This window comes from Sus scrofa, chromosome 1, assembly GCF_000003025.6.
Source record: "Sus scrofa isolate TJ Tabasco breed Duroc chromosome 1, Sscrofa11.1, whole genome shotgun sequence".
NCBI classification, from domain to species: domain Eukaryota; kingdom Metazoa; phylum Chordata; class Mammalia; order Artiodactyla; family Suidae; genus Sus; species Sus scrofa.
The window spans coordinates 199,088,842-199,109,388 of NC_010443.5; the positions used below are offsets into that span (position 1 = coordinate 199,088,842).

Below are 20,547 nucleotides of genomic sequence, written 5' to 3' on the forward strand. Positions count from 1 at the left end.
GAGTCTTGCCTATCTTAGTATCATTTGTGAATGGCATCTTTTCCAGTAGTTGAAATTTGACCGACTCATCATTAAAGCTAGCAATGGCTGCTTTGAGGGAGTCAGGTCAAAGACCCATTCAGTGGATGGACTGTCTGATAGTGATGTTGATGATAAGACCTTTGGTTAAGTAAGTAACACCACCATGTTTGTCATTTGTGTATTTAGCAAACTTGAGTGCCTCTGGTGTGCTAGGAATAAGAACTCAGAGGCCAGTGCCAGAGACAGCTAAGCAGAATAGGCTTTTAACTTTACCCAGTGACCCAACTCCAGTGGGCCCTGCTGTGCCAGAGGGTGACCTCAGTAGGCATAAACTGTTTCTCTGGAGTGATGGATAACTTGAAGATTTCAGGAGGACATCCACTGATATCTTAAAAATGCATCTTTAAAGAGTCAGTCTTCCTATAGAATCACTTCCCATGCCCAGACCATCAGCATCTGGCACCTCTCAGGGCTCCCAGAAGCCTTAATTTGTAGCCTCAGGTGATCTCTCACCATTAAAACTGTGATTCTCAACCCTGGCTGCATGTGTTAGAGTCACCAGGATTTTAAAAACCCAGTGTCAGTGCTTTGTAATAGATCAATAAAATAAAAAACTTTGGGAAAGGGACTCAGACATCAGTTTTTTGTTTTTGTTTCTGTTTTTAAGCTCTGTGGATGATTCCATTGTGCACTAAGATGGAGAAAGGACTTTGATTAGAAGCTGCTAAAATACAGTTGTGAGAGTGGTGCCCATAAATAGGAGAAATGGACTCAGGAATTTATTTTGTTATAGAATAGCAGTGTGACAAAACCACAGTGTTTAATTTGCCTTTCCCTTCCCCATTATATTGTTAACATCTTTCTGGTTTAATTTTAAATGAATATGTGAACTCCTTAACACATAGTATACATTATGCTACTATACTATAATATAGTACACTATAATAATAAACATATACTATAATAATATGTTATTTTTCCTCACTTTATTTTTTGGGGCTGCACCTGCATAATGTGGAAGTTCCTGGGCCAGGGATTGAACCCGCCCCACAGCAGTGACACAAGCGACTTACACTGACAATGCCAGATCCTTAATCTGCTGTGTCATTAGGGAACTCCCTCACTGTCTTTTTTGACTAGAGTGGTTAATCCCCTTCAATAGTGAGTGTTCTCATCACTGCCTCAGCAACCTCATTGGGTAGGAATTATCTTCATTTTAGAAATAAGGAAGTTAATGACTCGGGTTAAGTAGCTTCTTTAAAGTCACACACCTGGTAAACAGCAGAGCCAGGATTAGAACTTCTGTGTCTGTCTCCAAAGCTGGTGTTCTTTCCATCAAAAACTGCTTCCTTAAGCAGATTTTTAAATGTTCAGCCAATCCAAATCCTGTGCATTGACAACATTTCATAACAGGGCACACTATACATGGAAAAAAATACATGATAAATGGTAAAATAGGGAAAAGCCGAATGCTTAAAATGGAATGGTTTCATGTGCAACTTTTAAAAAATGGTGCCACGAGGGGTTTCCGTTGTGGTCCAATGGGTTAAGGACCTGATGTTATCTCTTTGAGGATGTGGGTTCAATCCTGGCCTTGCTCAGTGGATTAAAGATCCAGAATTAACACAGGCTGTGGTGTAGGTCACAGATGTGGCTTGGATCCGATGTTGCTGTGGTGTAGGCCTCAGCTCCAGCTCTGATTTGAGCCCTAGCCAGGGAACTTCCATCTGCTGCAGGTGTGGCCCTAAAAGGAAAAAGTAAATAAATGGGAATTCCTGTTGTGACACAGTGGGATTTGCGACACCTCTGGAGCCCTGCGACATGGGTTTGATCCCTGGTCCGGCACAGTAGGTTAAGGATCTGGTATTGCTGTGGCTGCAGCTTTGGCTCAGATCTGATCCCTGGTCTGGGAACCCCTTGTACTGGGGGATGGGTCAAAAAAAGAAAAATAATAAAAAAATAGAGCCATGAGTAAAACAAAATTTCTATGATTAATGTGAGAAAAAATAACTGATTTAGTATTAGCTCTCCGTTCACTGTCTTTTTCTAAAAACAAGGAAAAATATATTTTGATGAAAGTCTATATGTTAGCAGTGATTATTCCCCCGAAATAATAGTGGTCCCCAAAATACAATCATAAGTTTTCATGGTTCTTTGGTACTGTATTCAGCTTTCTCTCTTACTCTCTATCTGTAGTTATAAGGAACCACATTAGGCTAACCAGAATGGCCACTCTAAATACCTCTGTTTATAACCACTTGGACCTAACATGCTCATTTTTAATTTTATTTTATTTTTAAAATTTCTATTTGTTTATTTTGCTATTTAGGATCACACCAACAGCATATGGAGATTCTCAGGCTAGGGTTCAAATCAGAGCTACACCTGCTGGCCTGTGCCATAGCCACAGCAGTGCAGGATCTGAGCCGCATCTTTGACCTACACCACAGCTCATGGCAACACCAGATCCTTAACCCACTGAGCAAGGCCAGGGTTCGAACCTGCAACCTCATGGTTCCTAATTGGATTTGTTTCTGCTGCGCCACGATGGGAACTCTGACATGCTCCTTGTTGAAAAGGAAAAAATAAAAATTTCCTCACTTTGCTGTGAAATTGACACAAAAATGGTAATTGTGGTAATTAATAGAGAACAAATGAACCTTTACTGGGAATCTTCCAGGAAATCCTCAGTCAGTTTCATTTGACTTCTAGTAAACTAAACCTTTTTAAATGTCCATTTTTGTCACCACCTCTGTAGCCTTTTCAAATTGAGAAACTTCCCCTTAGTTGAAAAATGGAGACCTTTAGGATTGTCTTTACTTGTGTATACATTTCATTGATTCCAGTCTCTTGGAATCAGTGAGACTGGTTCCAGTGAGCTGGGGCAGAGGGCTCAGATGATGGGTAAAAGCAACAACAGACTCGTTTGGAAGCAGATCTTACATCAAAGTTTTTCAGTTATTTTTGTTTATGTTCTTTTTCTTTCTTTTCCACATATTTTTTCTCACGAACTTGGACATCCTGGGTGTAGATCTTTGTGTTCATATTGCCCTATATTCCTTGGCTAGGTCATCAGCCCCCTCCCCCACCTTTTTTTTTGTCTTTTGTCTTTTCTAGGGCTGCATCCTAGAAAAGGAGGTTCCCAGGCTAGGGGTCTAATCAGAGCTGTAGCTGCTGGCCTATGCCATAGCCACACCAATGGGTGATCCAAGCCATGTCTGCGACCTACACCACAGCTCAACTGCCATGCTGGATCCTTAACCCACTGAGCAAGGCCAGGGATCAAACCCACAACCTCATGGTTCCTAGTCGGATTCGTTAACCACTGAGCCATGACAGGAACCTCCCCCCTTTTATTTTTTTTAATTAAAATTTTTTTTTGCTTTTTAGAGCTACCACCATGACATACAGAAGTTCCCAGGCTGTGGGTTGAATCAGAAATACAGCTGCCAACCTACACCACAGCCACCTACACCGAGCCTTGTCTGCAACCTACACTGCAGCTCATGGCAATGCCAGATCCTTGATCCGGTGAAGCAAGACCAGGGATTGAACCGAAATCCTCATGGATACTAGTGGGTTTATTTCCACTGCGCCACAACGGGAACTCCCTCATCAGAGCCCTTTTAGAAAATTGGATTCAGTTTATTTGATTAAGCTCTCTAAAATTAATGTATACACACACATATATTACACGTACACACACTGTAAGGCACACACACTCATGATTCTTCACCATTTTAGACTCTGAAGTAATTGTACTTGGGAAAGGCTGTAAATTTGTCAGGGTACTATGTGCAGAACACTGACAGATTCTTGGTTAATGCTTTTTTGCCTTCCAATTTTATGAGTAAAGAAACTGAAGCTTAAAAAGTCGTGCCCATGAAGCCCACACAGTAGCTCAGCGAAGACTTGCACCCACAGTTTCTGACGCTGAATGTTGCCTTGCTGCTGGGCACTCCAGCTCAGGCAGGACATGGATAATGGAACACTTTGTGGATGTGTGTTTTTTAAAAAGAGATAGCTTGCTGAGTTCTAACTGATGCTTAAACTTGCAAATGCAGTAGACCAGAGATGAAAAAAGCCACGTGTATGTTTGTAGAAGAATTCACGTAGACTTCTTTTTACTAATTGAGAAAGTGTGCTGGTGTTAATGACGACTGTGTGTGAGAATACAAGTGGATGTCTGTCATCAGTGGTGTAGAACTAACGTATGCCTTTTTCCCCTTCCCTTTCATTAGGGCAGAGCTTGGGATATGGCTTTGTGAACTACATTGACCCTAAGGATGCAGAGAAAGCTATCAACACCCTGAATGGATTGAGACTTCAAACCAAAACAATAAAAGTATGTTTAATTTTTTTTTATATCTACTTGCAGAACAGAGGTTTAAGAATTAAGGTTCTTTCGTTTATTCATTTTCTGCCCGTGTAGACACTTCTCTGGGAGGAATAGCAGCATTTGTTGTTTGTTGCATTATGGGGGCAACTTCATTCATGAGTACTACATGTTAGCACTTGTCTATTAACAAAGAGACAGAGCAGCAGCTTCCTTAGATAAGTACTTTATGAAACTTACTGAATTAAATCTCCTTCCTTTATAAAGAATTACTTGCCCTGTAACCTCAGGAAACCTTTGACTGTTGCTTCTAGCACAGGGGTTGGCATTCTTGGTCTTAAAGGGCCAAGCAGTCGATGTATTAGGCTTTGAGGCCTATGCAACCTCTGTCACAGCCTCTCACCTCTGCCCGTATCACCTGAAAGCAGATATAGCCACGACAGGAATGAATAGATGTGGCTGTGATCCTCTGAAACTTTATTTATGGACATTGAAACTTGAATTTCATGTAATCTTCATGTGTCACAAAATAGTCTTTTTATTTTGTTCAGTCATTTAAAAATGTAAAAACCGTTCTTAACTCTTGGGTCATTAAAAAAAAAAAACTGGTCCTTGTGCTGTAGTTTCACTCTGTTCTAGAGGATTCAGCAGATTTTGAGGCATATGATTAGAAAAGCATACATGTAATACAGGTTATTTTTTCTCTTATATTTTTCTTTTTAAGACAAAGGGTACACCTTGTGGATATTTTTCCTGCTTTTGTCAATTTTTGAAATTCTCATGTAGATTCTCTCTGGAGAAGTTTTTTAATCCAGTTTGCTGTGTAGATTTCTTTTCCTTTAGAAAATAAAAGGGATGTTGCCTCTGGCAGACTCTTAGTACACATGCCATCAATTTTCCCTCTCCTGCCCAGGGCAGACATTGCCAGTCAGTCATGGCAGTCTTTCTCACCGAGTCTGGTTGTGGCTCCCAAATATTTTTCAAAATAGTGTTCCAGACAATCTCTATCAATTGACTCAAGGTAGAACCTATTTTCCACCCTTGATTTAAGAAGTCACCTCAGCCTGGAGTGGTGAGGGGAAGTTAGTCAAGGCTGACTGTGGCATCCGTCTTGCTTAGAGAATTGTCTTGAAGGTTTCTGCTCATTTTTTCAGGTATCTGGAAATGCAGTGTCATCTTTGTGCTTGAAAGTTGCTTTGCTCAGAGTTGTCAGTTAAGGTAATTCATTAGCCCTGGGTAGTTTTGACATCTCATTCTTTATATTTATTGGCCCTGAGGAAAAATGCCTCCCACCTCTCTCTCATCTAAGGGAAAGTATATATACTTGGTCCCCAAATATTACTTGGATGTAAGATGTCCAAGATTCTACATGTTCCTTGGTCAAGAAAATGTCCTACCTCATGCCTGATTATTGGATTTCTAATACATTCTAAGATCACAGACTTGTTTCTTTTAACCTTGGTTTTTCAATCTGGACTATTTTTTCTAATTCTCCACACATTTTTGCATACTCTGTGTCACAGAGATTAACGTTTTACTAGTACCATGAAGTATAATAATGAAGTGCTCTTGAAAAGAAGACATCCAGTGTCCAGTTAACCCTCAGATTGTTTTGTGGGTGCTCTATGCTACCACAGATTTTTGTGAGGCTCCCCGGCTTAAATTGACTTCAGGATTGTTGCTCATTTATCATAGTTCTGAGGTCCTTGGTGTTGGTTAAGAATAAAATGGAATAGATGGTTGGGGTTGATATACCCTTTTCTCCATTCCAGAAATAACTAGCCTCATTTCATTCTGATGAGTCAGTTCTTTTGCTCTAAACCAGTTCTTTGGTAATAAGGTCCACAAGAAGGTGGACACACAGGGGAAGCAGGTCATCAGAAAAGAAATGTCCACGGTCTTAGAGAGACCATTGATGACAGCTGCTTCCTCACTGTCCATCATCCAGCCTTCTCTTTAGCACCCAGCTGCTCAGACAAAGTATGTAGAAGAAAGGACAGTAATTCCTTATGACTTTTACACTGTGACATCTGCTACCTCTCTTTGGATTTTCTAAGATGGGGGTGGGGGTGGTGGGTAAGCAGCAGGCTACTTCTTTCCCCGCCCCCATTCGGTTCCTGCAAAAATACCAGATAACAGCTGGTATCCCCGATTTGGCCCAGATTTCTCTGAGGCAAAGCAGACCATTTTCCAAAACTATATTGAACCATTTTTGTCTGTTTGTTCTTTCTGTGTGGTTTTCTTTTTCTTCTTTTTTTTTTTTTTAGGGGGGTGCTGCACTTGGAGCATATGGAGGTTCCCAGGCTAGGTCAGTCTGAGCTACAGCTGCCAGCCTACGCCACAGCCACAGCAACATCAGATCTAAGCCGAGCCTGTGACCTACACCACAGCTCACGGCAATGCTGGATCCTTAACCCACTGAGCGAGGCCAAGGATCGAACCCGCAACGTCATGAGTCCTAGTCGGATTTTTTTCTGCTGTGCCATAACGGGAACTCCCCTTTTCTTATTTTCAATTAGAAGTATCCTATGTTCTTATACATAAGATAAACAACTGGGCATCTGAGCCAGGTTTTTCCTAGTGTTCCCTGCTTTTAAGTACCCTTTGGAAGCTGCATATTAGCCTTTCCATTCCCTATTCTGCAAATGAGTTCCCTTTCCTTTCTCCAGTCCATCCTGGTGGTGGCTTTCAAGCAAATTTTATGAAAGTACCACTTACCTCATGTCACTTTTCACTCAGAATTTTCTTGTATTCCCCTACTGTTTGACCATATCATTTGGCTTAACTTTGGAGTGACCCGGTGTTATTACTGTTCTCCACGGTAGTCAGACTGGCTCTTTACTTGTTGCAAGCTGATCTCATTCCAAGCCTCTGCATATATGCTCATGCAGCTCCCACTTCCTGGCGTACTCTTTTTCACTCATTTTAGTTTAATAGCGACCATCCTGTCTTTTAGAGCCCATCTGAAGTTCTTTTTTCAGCTACTGCTACTGCCTTTCTGGGTGGTTCTAATTCAGGTTGGGTTCCCCTTCTTCTTTGAAATATGTTCTCTTTACCCGTGAGGAATCACAGAAGTTTTGGGATTGAAGGGATTCGTGTGATTTAGACTTAGGCACTACCCTCTGCTCCCAGTAAGAGTTGAGACCTAGGTAGTAGTCAAGAGAGTTTAGCTGAGACCAGGCAGTTGAAGACAGAGCTGTGACTCAAATCCTTGTCTTTTGATAGCTGCACTAAAACTCTTTCTATGACACCATGCTTTCCCTTAGAAAGCTGCAGTAGATTAATCCATGTATACATTATATGTGTGTGTATAAAAGTGTTTGTGTACTCTTCAAGTTGAGGATTCCGTTATGTCTTCCAAGCCACCTAGCATTTGGCAGAATTCTTAATTAGAATATTGAAACAGTGAATCAAGTGCTGTGAAAGGTGGTTTATTTAGCAGTTTTTCCAGTGGCTTTCTAATGGCATTAGCCCGGGAGGATTTTGAGCAATAGATGAACGACAAATATTCAGTATTTCCGCAATGAGTGAAACAAAGTCCCTTAGGTACTGAAATCCTAAAGCATTTATTCCCCAACTCAGTTGCATCAAAATCACAAGGAGAGTGAGTTAGCAATATACAAGTTCTTCTATTCACTTCAGACCTACTCAGTTAGTTTCCAGAGCTAAGATGGAGGAATCTGTTTTTTACTATGCTTTCCAGGTACTTTGTGACAATGAGTCTAAGACTTAGCTCTTAAAAATCACCAAGATGTATGTTTTTTGAATAGATGGGTTATTTAAATATTTGGTATTTTTGCATGCAAAGTTCCATTTGTTTTCATCATTTACTGTGATAATCTTCTTTTGGGTAATTCTCCTGACTGGACTATTAACTGCGCTTTTTTTTTTTTTTTTTTTTTTTTTAAAGAGTACTGAATGCCAGTTTAACATTGGAGTAAAAATAGTTCATACAGTCATCACTTTTTAAAAGGTGTGGCTTAGAAATTAGAAAAAGTGAATATATTCACCTTTTATTACAGATTTATTCATTATAACTAGTAGCATTCATAGATTAAAGGTTCAAGGTGATGATTCTCTTAAGGATCACATTTTTTTCCTGGTTGGGTTGATGTCTCAGCAGACTACTTTGCTAGTGACATCACACTATCCATGAAGGACACAAGAGGCAGTCGTGATGGGTAAATCCTGCCTACCTTGTCTATAATAATCAGCTGGTAAGTAGAGTTTGAATATTACTAGATGCTTTCAACTTTTGATATTAGGGAGGACAGTAAAAAATTTATGCACAGTTCTTTCCCTTCTAAAGGAAAAAAATTTTTTTTTTTTTTTTGCTTAGGTTAGTGATATCAGACTTAAATTCATGATTAGCAGAGTAAAGTCATTCATTTTTGTGTAGACTCCACCCCCCCCATAATGTACTGTGAATGGATGATTATCACATACACAGTAAAATAGGTATCTTGACTCCCAGCATCTCTTCCCACTTCTCCCCTTTTTCCAACGGGCCTAGGAAGCTCTATTATTCCAGAAAGTGGCATTGCTTTTTCTAAAAGTAGTAGGAGCTGTTATCTCAAGGAATAAAGAACTTTTCAAAATTATTGGTAGACACTACCCCTAGAAATCCATGCCTTCTCTACCTTGAAAAAAGGAAATCCTGTCTTGAAATGCTACCAGAGTGGAAAAAACTGCCTACATTTGTTTTAAATTGACTTTTTCTTAATCAGTCACACATAAATCAGACCAAATCTTACTTTTGCTTAAAAAGTATTAATTGATAGACATTAATGTGAAATTTCTCATCTTAAAATAATTAAACTGGCATTTAAGCTCATATGGAAAAACTGCTATAAAAATTGGAATGTTAATTACAGATAGCAATATCTATGAAAGTGTCCAGTTTACTAGAGAGCAATTAAGTAAAGCTTACTTTAAGCTACTGTATTGCTTTTAATTTTTTGTTAAATTTATACATTGTTCTACCTGGCTTATATGTATTTTTTTTCTCAGTTAGTGAATGTCACATTTGCAGGCTTTTTTTCTGTTTAGCATGAACTGTATCTTTAATATAGGAGGAATGTAGAACTACATTTCTGAAATCTTACCCTCCCTGACATTGCTTAAGTGTTTTAACAGACTCTGTAATCTTGGGCTCATCTTTTAACTATTTAAGTTGCTATTTATGTCTGTAAAATTGTTAAAATTAATGAGTTAATTTATCACTGAGTATATTTATTACAAGGCTCTTTTTTTTTTTTTTTAAACTTCAGTCTACCAAATTGCATATTAAGAAAAGGTGTAACTTCTTTTTAATGGTTATCATGTAGAAAGGTTTGGTTTAGAATGCATTTAGAATGGAATGCAGCACCCTATACTGAGGAGGTAACTATTCTGTTTGCCTTTACCACAGTTGAACATTTAGCAGCCAGGGTGGTAAAATTTGTACTGGAAACACTTCTGGCTCTCAGCCTTCTTTTTGGTCCAAGATTATCTGGGATTGAGTTGGGTTTAATTTATCATTGTAAGTTCTTTTAAAAACTTAATTCTGAATGTGAGGAACTATGCTGCAGGTGCTGCATAAATTGGCTCTCCACTATAAGAAAGAAAGGGCATGGAAGCAGGGATGTGAGTGACTCTTGGCTACAGGCTTGCCCCTTGGTGGGTATCTGTTTAAAATATTTGCAGCACCGTTCTGGGGGAGGTGTGTGTGTTTTATAATAGGAATGACAAACTTCTTTTGTCAGTAAGTTTGAAAGTACATGTAGAGAAATTACCTAGAGAATTAGCTAGAGCATGGAGCAGATTAGGGGAGTAGTATGGAAATAAGCCTGAGAGCCGTTTAGGGATCCTAAAATGTTCATGTGCTGAAAAGTTGTAGTTTAATACTGTAGGTGAGGGAGAACCATCAGAAAGAATTTTGAGCAGACCAATGATGGGATCAAACTTGAGTGTTTATTAAGAGGGGGAGATCTGCTTTGCATTTAAACCCCACATCTCTCTGAGCATCTTAGGTCAGCTCAGTGTTCTTTTGGCTTATGGTGTTGATGTTTTCTGTAAAGGTACAAAGTGTAGATGCTTGTATAAGAAATATGGGCTTCATAGATATATAAAAGCATCGTTTATAAAGTACCTGTCAGTTGAACAGTTGATTATAGAGAAATATAGATCATCATTTATCATGTACCTTTTATCTTCACCAGATTTGGAAAATTCAGAATAGTCTGAAGGACAGGCCTCAAATTAACGGATAATTTTTGAGATGTTAGCCTGAATTGTTATTTAGCTGGTCAGATCTCTGTGGAGAGACAAAAAAGTTGAAAATGTGGAGGCAGAAACAGAAACTTTGGGTAAAGATTTCTTTGCCTTTTTTTTTTGTTGTTGTTTTTTTTGGCCATGCCTGCAGCATGTAGTGATAGTGCTGGATCCTTAATTGCTAGGCTACCAGGGAATTCCTCTAATTCATTTATAACTGATGATCTGAAACTTTCTAGAGCCATGTGCCAAATTGTAACAGTGTATTGCCACATCTGATTATCAGAAACTGCAGTGAATGTAAATAAAATTCTTATATCTATATTGAATCCAGTTTACATAGTCTTTATTTGAAATGAGTAGAGGGTTTTTTTTTTTTTAAATAATGTGTATAATTATTTGTAAAATCCACATCATATGTTTTGTGGAATGCTGTATTTTCAGCTTTTATTTTCTGTTGTTATTTAAACACCAAAAGCCCCAGAGGTTGTTACTTAAATAGAGGGCCAGCGGAATCTAGAACTTGGTTGTTCTGATTTTAGGCCTGTTGTGCTACTGTTTGGCTTGCTCCTTCCAAGCTCTGTTCCTAGTGGGAATTAAATATTTGAAAGTTCTCAGAGGGTAATAACTTGGCCGTCAATGAACAGCTTTTCTGTGGGTAGTCTTTACAGTTGTCAGCAGAGCCTACATGGAGGAAAGGGTGAGGAGAAGGGTTTCTGGGGCCAGTGTCCCAGCTCACTCCCTGTCTGTCCCTGCTGTGAGCCACAGAGAGTGGTGGTCGTAGAGAGTCCTAGCAGCTGACCTGACCCCTCTTCCTTAGGTGGGGATTTTATAGGATGTTTTATTACCCAAGCATGCCCCTATCTTTCCTGCCTATTTGTAAACATGCATCAGCAAAGACATTTCTGTAAGGCACTGCCAGCACTTGTTTACTTCACTTCTTTCCTATTCTTTATGGAAAGGATTAGGGCTAGTTGTCTTTCATGTATAACTCAGGAGAAGTAGTAGAAGCTAGATTGAGAAGTTAAGATAGTTGTCCTACCTTCTGAAGGAGGGTTCTTTAATTCCATGCTGTATCTGCTTCGTGTAGTGTTTTTGCGATTTTTATCCTTATACTTGTCTGGATTTGTGCAAAAACAACAGTAATCTCTTGCAGTCAGATACTTGCTTTGACCAATGAAATGAATCTCAGGATAAGGGACTTGTTCACAACATTATAGTAAATTGTACTACTATTGCTGGAAATAAGTCATGTTGGCTGCTGCTGGCTGGTGGCTTTTATTCTTTCCATTTCACATTGTCTATATTCAAATGTTTGGCTTGAAACCAGGTTGTAGATATTACTATAAACAAAACAGATATTCTCTTGGGTGCCTTACTTTGGGGCTTTTTAGCATCGTGAGACTTTACATACCAGATCTTTGTTAGATGTGAGGGAGTGGAGCTGGGTTTAGTGGTGGGAAAACTCTTCAGTTCTTAAGCCTGAGTATGGGAGATAGCTGACCTCCAGTTTGAAAAGAAAACTGGTATCTGGAAGTCCTGTTTAGCAGATAGGTAAGTTAACAATGATTTAAGTATTTGAATTGTAATTGGACAGTGAAAGAATCATTACAGTAAATCTCTGAATCTCTGTTGTGTAGGAGACTGCTGATTGTTCCAAAATATTTTTCTGACAGGTTTGAGTCCTAGATGCTAGTTTAAAAATTACAGAAAAGTACGTTTGTTTCTCTTTAAATTTGTGTGGACTCCTTGGAAAAGCATGTGTAGTCCATTTTCTTTTACTCCCACCTCTGCCAGACTTTCCTATAATTGCCTTTAGCATTGGTTCTTGGCCACAAGACTATATCAGAATTCTTTGTGGAGGTTTTGCTTCTGGAAGTTTCTTGGCATGCTATTTATGGGCAAGCAAGAGAGGTGGCTATATTTTGAAAACAATACAGGAACTCTGTTACTCCCCTCTCTCACCCCCTCTTCTGTGAAGAACTCCTTTGAATACTGCATTAGGGCTTTGTTGGTCTAGTTTGCTCATTTATAAAATGGTAGAGGACTTCCTGTCATGGTGCAGTGGTTAACGAATCCGACCAGGAACCATGAGCTTGTGGGTTCGATGCCTGGCCTTGCTCAGTGGGATAAGGATCTGGTGTTGCCGTGAGCTGTGGTGTGGCTCGGATCCCGAGATCACAGACGCGGCTTGGATCCCGAGTTGCTGTGGCTCTGGCATAGGCCGGTGGCTACAGCTTCGATTGGACCCCTAGCCTGGGAGCCTCCGTATACCTCAGGAGCGACTCAAGAAAAGGCAAAAAGAGACAAAAAAAAAAAAAAAAAAAAAAAAAGGTAAAATAAAATGTAGAGGTGGTACCAGGCTGCACAGTTACTGTGAAATGTTTTGCTTGACATGTAGAGGTAGAAAGTACTTGTGTTGGGATGTTATTTCAGAGAGAGAAGATCAAGAATACTCAATTATTTTTCAGTCTTCATTTGCTATATGGAAGTGGTATGTTAGAATTCTAGTTGGGGAGAAGTTCAAAAGTTATTTTTACTTTGAAGAAGGGAGTCAGGGTTTAATTTGGTTGGATATTTTAAAAATGGCTGTAGTTACCTTGTGTTATAGAGAAGTGGATTTTGGAAAAAAAAATAAATCATGCTAATAGGCTTTCTTTTGGGTCATTAGTAGCAGGTAACATCCTCCCAAGGGAATGAGAAGTTTAATCCTTCCTGCATAGGTTCTGAGGTTGCTAATGAGTCTTGAAATGACCCTCAGGTGAGCCACAGAAAGGGTACCTGCCTGGTTCTGTAAGCTGATGATTCAGAAACAGATAATTCAGAGTAGTTTTCACTTATTTTGTTAAATGACTCTTTAGAAGTTTGACCATTTCTACTTGCTTTACCCAAACAACCCTGTTAATATTCCTAGAAAGATTCTGGAGTGATTTAGAGTTCTCTGACTTTGTAGAATCAAGCACAGCCTTTTCCAAAAACTGGCCAGGCTGGTGGACTCCCTAACCCAGTTGAGCCATAGCCTACCAGTCCAGTTCTTGGAAATAACTGGATGGGTTTTATGGGTTTGTTTTACTTTTGCATTTTTGTATTTGTTGATTTATAGTCACGTACCATTTACTTTCAAGCTGCCTGGGAATTCGTCTTATTCATTCAGAAACCAACACTGGTGGATGGCAAGGAGGAGAGCTTGAAGTCTGTAATTTTTATGAGCTCTCGAGGAAACCTGAACAGGCCTCAGAGTGTGAGGATTACCTATTTAAAATCTCTGTACATAAGGGACTGCTAAAACTTTAATGTTTATCAGAATCACTGAGGTGGGCTGGTTGGTAAAATGAAGTCAAGACTTACTGAACATAATTATCTGCAGAGTGAGGCTAAGGAAATTGTAATTTAACAACCACTACAGGTGATTCTAAATAGGCGGTGGTCTCACCTGAGAACCGTTGTTTAGTGTACCTTAATGGTTTGCACTTGCCTAAGTCTCTAGCACTTGTTTTCAAAACACATCTGCATATAAGTAAAATTTTCATTTATGGGTCCTGTCATAAACTATCTGCAATGCTTTTGATTAACAGATGTAATTTTGATGAAGTTAATGCCATGCTTACCTTCCCCTTTTGTCTCTCTCACACACGTGCAAACACACACTTGGTCACTTTCAGAGCCTTTGAATGTCATTACAAGTACATAAACATCATTTAATATTTGATTCTGAGAGTGGGGAATTGGCAGCATGGTTCTTCTGGGGCCCATTCATTTAAAGTCGGTATTTCATACTGTAGAGATTGGGAGCTGAATTTTATGATCCAAAATGGTTGTGAATCCTTAGGTTATGAAAGTCGCTTTTCAATAACCATAAAAGTTTGTCTCATTTTGTAAGTTACTAACCACCACCCTTCACCCACACTCCCCAGTATATGGATATTTGAACTTTTTAGTCAGGGTCAGAATAAATGGGTATTTGCTCTGTTGTTACAAGGACTACCTCTTCATAGCATGTTATAAATATTTTAAAAAAATTTTACTGTATGCTGCTGTAAGTTATAAATCTTTTGACCTGTAAATTGAATTTTGTTCCAAAGCTGGGGGAAAGCAATGTGTGCATACTATTGCCAGAAGGCTTAGTATGTCTCTGTTCTGCCCAGATTTGCAAAAATGGGTTAATAAGTACTTGTCACCAACTTGCAGGATTTCCTTTAGTGTTCTTCTTCATTAACCAGTGTTCTTGGGGGAATTGTGAAATATGCATTGTCTGCAAACTACTCTGGAGCACAAAGTCAAATGAACTGTGAAGGTGAGGGCTAAAAACACCCCTCTCACCTTTGTACTTTGTTCTTTGAGTATTAAAGAACATCGATCTGCCAAGTGGCAAAGGGGATACTGTTTGGCGGTTTAATTACAGCCAGTGAATGTTATTGATGCTATCAATCAGCGAGACTCAGGGAGAGGGCACGGTGCCAGACCATTCTATGCTCCCGACAGTGTAATTAAATACCATAGGACTGGGTCCTCAAGGTAAAGAGAGGTGCTTCCACTCATCTGAAGCAGGAAAATACTTTGTCTTGCAACAAAAGTAAAGGTGGTTATCCCGTTTTTACTGCCCCCTTTTACATTTCTGGAGGAATTCTCTGAATGGCAATGGTATGCTCTTCTTTGTGTGCAGGTAAGGTTGTTGGTGTTTCTCTTAACCCTCTCTCTTGTAAAATATCTTCACAGCTATCATCCAGGAGTACAGTAATTACTTTCTGTTAAAGCTGTTTGGGGGAATAGACAGCTCAGGTGTCTAATAGATATTTGGAGAATGAGAGATTGTCTTTGAATGAGACCATTAGTCCTGCAAATCAGTTCATTTAAAAAAGCTTTCCCCATGATTATTCTCTAATGTCTAATCATGTTGAGAGAAAAATATCTTGGTAGGTTTGAAGTTATAAAACATTCAGTAATATTTCAGGGGTTATTCCTTTAAATTATTAAACTACGAACACATTTTTCATAGTTGTATTACTTAGGTCTACAAAATACATGTGGGTAAAACTTTTCCTTGGCCCTAGGGAAGGCTTAGAATAACATTTCTGTTATCCTTTTTTCTTGTTGTCTTATAATATATGTATCTGACACACAAATCTCCATCTAAGCCTATTTGAGAAATGCCATAGCCAATGGAAAGTATTTTCTGTTACTGCCTTTTTTTTTTTAATATGGTTTGTATTGATTGAGGCTTATTAAAGACAATCTACCCTTCAAAGTAACTTGGTTTCCTCATTTTAAAAAATTTTTTTTTATTTTTATTTTTTTTTATTTTTCCCACTGTACAGCAAAGGGGGTCAGGTTATCCTTACATTTATACATTGCAATTACAGTTTTTTCCCCCACTTCCCCCACCCTTTCTTCTGTTGCAACATGAGTATCTAGACATAGTTCTCAATGCTATTCAGCAGGATCTCCTTGTAAATCTATTCTAAGTTGTGTCTGATAAGCCCAAGCTCCCGATCCCTCCCATTCCCTCCCCCTGGTTTCCTCATTTTTTTTTTTTTTTGAGAGTATATGTGCATACACATACTCCAGATCCCTGACAAATGGGTCATATCAGGCCTGAAAACAATAAATCTTGGCTATTATAAATCTGTAATATAATTATGGGTTGCATACTGTTTATATTTCTAAAAGATGATTGAAGGGGGATTGTTGGAATAAACTTTCTTATCCTTTGTCTCAAAGAGGAAGATTGTTAGAAATTTTCCTTCAGAAATTTGAGGAATAATTGTTTAAAATACATTAAAGCTTTAGTAAAAAGTATCATCCTATTAGGGCCTTATTACATTGTATGGAGCATAATAAGGCCAGTGGTCAGCTTCCAGGTTTGTAGGGAAGGTCATGTGCTTTAAAAGTTATTAATGTTCACCATACATGTGCACCCCCCCCCGCCAAGGACAAAGATGTCAATCATAATATTAAAAAGCATTTCATTGCACATAGTTTTAAGACTGTATAATCATGATTATTCAGTCTTGGATAGGGAATGTCTGTGAGTAATTAAATAATTCCATTAGCATTTTGAGCACCTAGTATGTACCAGTCAGCTTTGCTAAACATTGGAGCAGGGCTAAAATATAAGATGTAGTCCTGTCCTTGATGGTCATTGTGTAGCAGGGAAGACAGCACTTACTTTATATGACCATTATTTGGATGTATGATAAGTGATTGCAGAGTGCAGTGGGAAAGGATATGTCACCGGCTGTCGAGAGGCTTCTGCAGTGATTTCAGAGGTGGTAGAGTTTTACAAAATAGGATTTATCAGGCAGAGAAAGAAGAAAGGTATTACATATGAAGGAATGTCTTATTCAAAGGCACAGAGGCCTTTATGTGACATGTACTTTTTTCGAGGTAACTTAACATCTGAGAACTATAAAGTGTGCTTATTTTATCAAGTAATAACCTTATATAAAAGAGATTGGTAGACAAATTTGATCCAACCTAACCCTGTATTTTACATATGTCCTTTTTAAGTGGAGAGCTAATTTATAAGAGGAACTATAGGAATGAATTTGGGGCAGATTAATTCATTCGTTTATAGACATATCTGCCTTGTTTTGAAAAGATCCACTGTGACCTGTGAGACTCATTTAAGGTATTTACAAATGGTGCCAAGAAGAAATTTCTCTGTGGAGTATTTAGAGTACACATAGAAATAAGATCATTATATTTTCATTACTGTATACATAAGTAGGTCAAAGAAGACCTGGATATCTGAACTAACATTGTAGGGAAGCACTTGTTCTTCTAGTTATAAAACAAAAGGAAACTTATTGTAGATAAGTTATATTCAAATTAACTTTTTTTTTCCTATTGCCACACTGATTTTTGACTATTCTTTTCACCTCACTTTATGATGGGAAAACTATTTCCATATTGTATATGACACACACATAAACATTTCTGTAGCCTTTTACTTCCCTGCTTCTAAAAGCTTCACCTTGACACTTAAGGCTCTGGAATTACTAGTCCAGTGTTGTCATTGTTCTATAGGAATTTTTATCCTAGCTCAGCTAGTTTCTTCATCCTTGAACATTCAAGTCTGATTCCTGCCTCCTGGTTTGGATCGTCCCTGCCTATATGGCCATATACCACCACCATTACTTAACCACCATCATTACTCACCAAGTTTTTATTTGGCCATAAAAGCATGTATTTTTCACTGCATATTATCTTTGTTTGGTGGTCTGCTCCCTGAGGGTATATGTCTGTAGAGTACCTCACAGAATAGTTATGCTTTTGTTTATAATTTTTAAATGAGGATGTGACTATCTATTGCTCACAAGAAAGAGTGGAGACCTTCTCTGTACTCAACAATGGTAAAATTCACAATTTAAATGAAATTAAAAGTGAAACTCACTTCCTGGTAGATGTTACAATTCAGTGAAGATATGATCAAATGAAGGGTGTGTAAGGAACTTTCCAGCTTTTTTTTTTTCTTTTCTGCAATAAATGAGGATTTAACTGTCATTTTTTTATGTGATTTTCTGTACAACGTCCATCAGCCTCTGTCTTTGTCATTAGTCTCATATAGTCTTCCTTTCTCTCTCTCTCTCAACTTAGATGGAATATGTGAAAGCCCTAGAATGTACAACCCACCAAAATTGGCTTGTTGAGAACCATTTTTTTCCCCTCACACATTAGCAACCATTATAGTTAGTTTTTATTCTTTTTTTTTTTTTTTTTTTGTCTTTTTGCTGTTTCTTTGGGCCGCTCCCACGGCATATGGAGGTTCCCAGGCTAGGGGTCAAATCGGAGCTATAGCCACCGGCCTACGCCAGAGCCACAGCAACGCAGGATCCAAGCCGCGTCTGCAACCTACACCACAGCTCACAGCAACGCCGGATCGTTAACCCACTGAGCAAGGGCAGGGACCGAACCCGCAACCTCATGGTTCCTAGTCGGATTCGTTAACCACTGCGCCACGACGGGAACTCTAGTTTTTATTCTTAAACAGCTTCAGTTTACTTATGTCAGGTAGTGTGTGGTCCCTTCTTTAGGGACTTTAACTTTCTAAGTCAGCCTTTTTTTGAAATTTTTAAATTTTTTTTTAATTTTTTGTCTTTTTTTAGCTATTTCTTGGCCCGCTCTCACGCATATGGAGGTTCCCAGGCTAGGGGTCGAATCGGAGCTGTAGCCACCGGCCTACGCCAGAGCCACAGCAACGCAGGATCCAAGCCGCGTCTGCAACCTACACCACAGCTCACAGCAACGCCGGATCGTTAACCCACTGAGCAAGGGCAGGGACCGAACCCGCAACCTCATGGTTCCTAGTCGGATTCGTTAACCACTGCGCCACGACGGGAACTCTAGTTTTTATTCTTAAACAGCTTCAGTTTACTTATGTCAGGTAGTGTGTGTTCCCTTCTTTAGGGACTTTAACTTTCTAAGTCAGCCTTTTTTTGAAATTTTTAAATTTTTTTTTTATTTTTTGTCTTTTTTTAGCTATTTCTTGGCCCGCTCTCACGCATATGGAGGTTCCCAGGCTAGGGGTCGAATCGGAGCTGTAGCCACCGGCCTACGCCAGAGCCACAGCAACTGGGGATCCGAGCCGCGTCCGCAACCTACACCACAGCTCACGGCAACGCCGGATTGTTAACCCACTGAGCAAGGGCAGGGACCAAACCCGCAACCTCATGGTTCCTAGTCAGATTCGTTAACCACTGCGCCACGATGGGAACTCCTAAGTCAGCCTTTTAATCTGTTGACAGTGCTTTAGATACACTAGATGTTTAACTACTACGTAAATTTATAGTTTAAGTTTACTTTTGAAAGTAAAGTTGTGACAGGTATCATAATAGTATGGTTTTTATTAGAGATTGCATTTGATCAAATTTCAGAATCTTGAATGAATCCTTTAAAAAGCTCTTACTGCAGAATAGCTTTCTAAGAATTGGATGAGTACATCTGTTTTTCTATAAGCCAGTTTAACTTGTATTGTTTCCAGTGAAGCACAGAAAGCCAGATTGTTTGGACAAGCATCACACCTTCTAGTCATCTGCCTGAGAGGTACTTCAGAAACAGCCCCTGCTGGAGGCTGTGAAATAGATTCACTCAGTGGGTATTGGAGTGCTTACTTGGTGGGTGGGGCTATATATACATATGTGCATTCAGTCCTTGGGCTCACATGTGCAGATACAGAGGGCTGACTCTATTTGTTGTACTACACTATTTTATATGAGGACCTTGAGTATCTGCAGGTTTTGGTATCCACAGGAGCTCGATGGATACCCAGGGTTAAGTTTCAGCCCTCTAGGAGCTTAAGGCTAATAATGTAAAAGCTTTGTAAGTGAATTGCAGTACTGCCAGTTACCCGGGAGGAAGTTCTGAGGCAGGGTGCTGCTCTGGCCATCTTGAAGAAGCTTGGGTATATATGAGTATTGAGTCCTAAGTACTGAGATTTCCCTTCTCTAAGTCTTTCTGACATCCTGGGAGTACATTTGGTGAAAGTGTCTAAAATGAGAAATTTACATTATTACCTGGTTGTGTAAGCATTCTTAGTGTTCTCCCCCCCTCCCCCCAAACTGTGTATTCACAGTGATTCTTTAGGCGCTGATTGCATGGTGCTTGTAACCCATCTGATGCTCAGAAACACACATGCAACCCTAATCTAACCTGACATAAGCCTCTGTTTCATGAAGTTTTTTTTCTGTTGTCTACCTCTGTCTTCCCCCACAAGTATCCTTTTCCTAATTTTGCATTTCACTTTAAGCTCTAACAGATCTCTGAGAGGGAATGAGGAAGTGGGAGTATTTGATACAGTTGTTTGTTTGGAGAAATTAAGTTGCCCATTATTGTAAGTCCATTTAAAGATGCTGAATGTTGACCCTTTAATGACAGTAGGATGGTCTTTCCATCATGCTTTGTTTCCAGCAGGCTTTCCAACCCACTCTTCTGCCATTCTC

General features: G+C 39.2%; 1 protein-coding gene across 25 annotated transcripts in view; it reads left to right on the top strand.

The window, feature by feature from the left end:
* The window catches only part of ELAVL2 (ELAV like RNA binding protein 2), a 171,746-nt gene that overhangs the window by 124,772 nt on the left and 26,427 nt on the right, over nt 1-20,547 (top strand). For all 25 annotated transcript variants that reach the window (XM_021062881.1, XM_021062823.1, XM_021062861.1 and 22 more), the window contains one exon: nt 4,263-4,366. In XM_021062881.1, the coding sequence (XP_020918540.1) occupies nt 4,263-4,366 (104 nt within the window). The remainder of the gene's footprint in view (nt 1-4,262; nt 4,367-20,547) is intronic.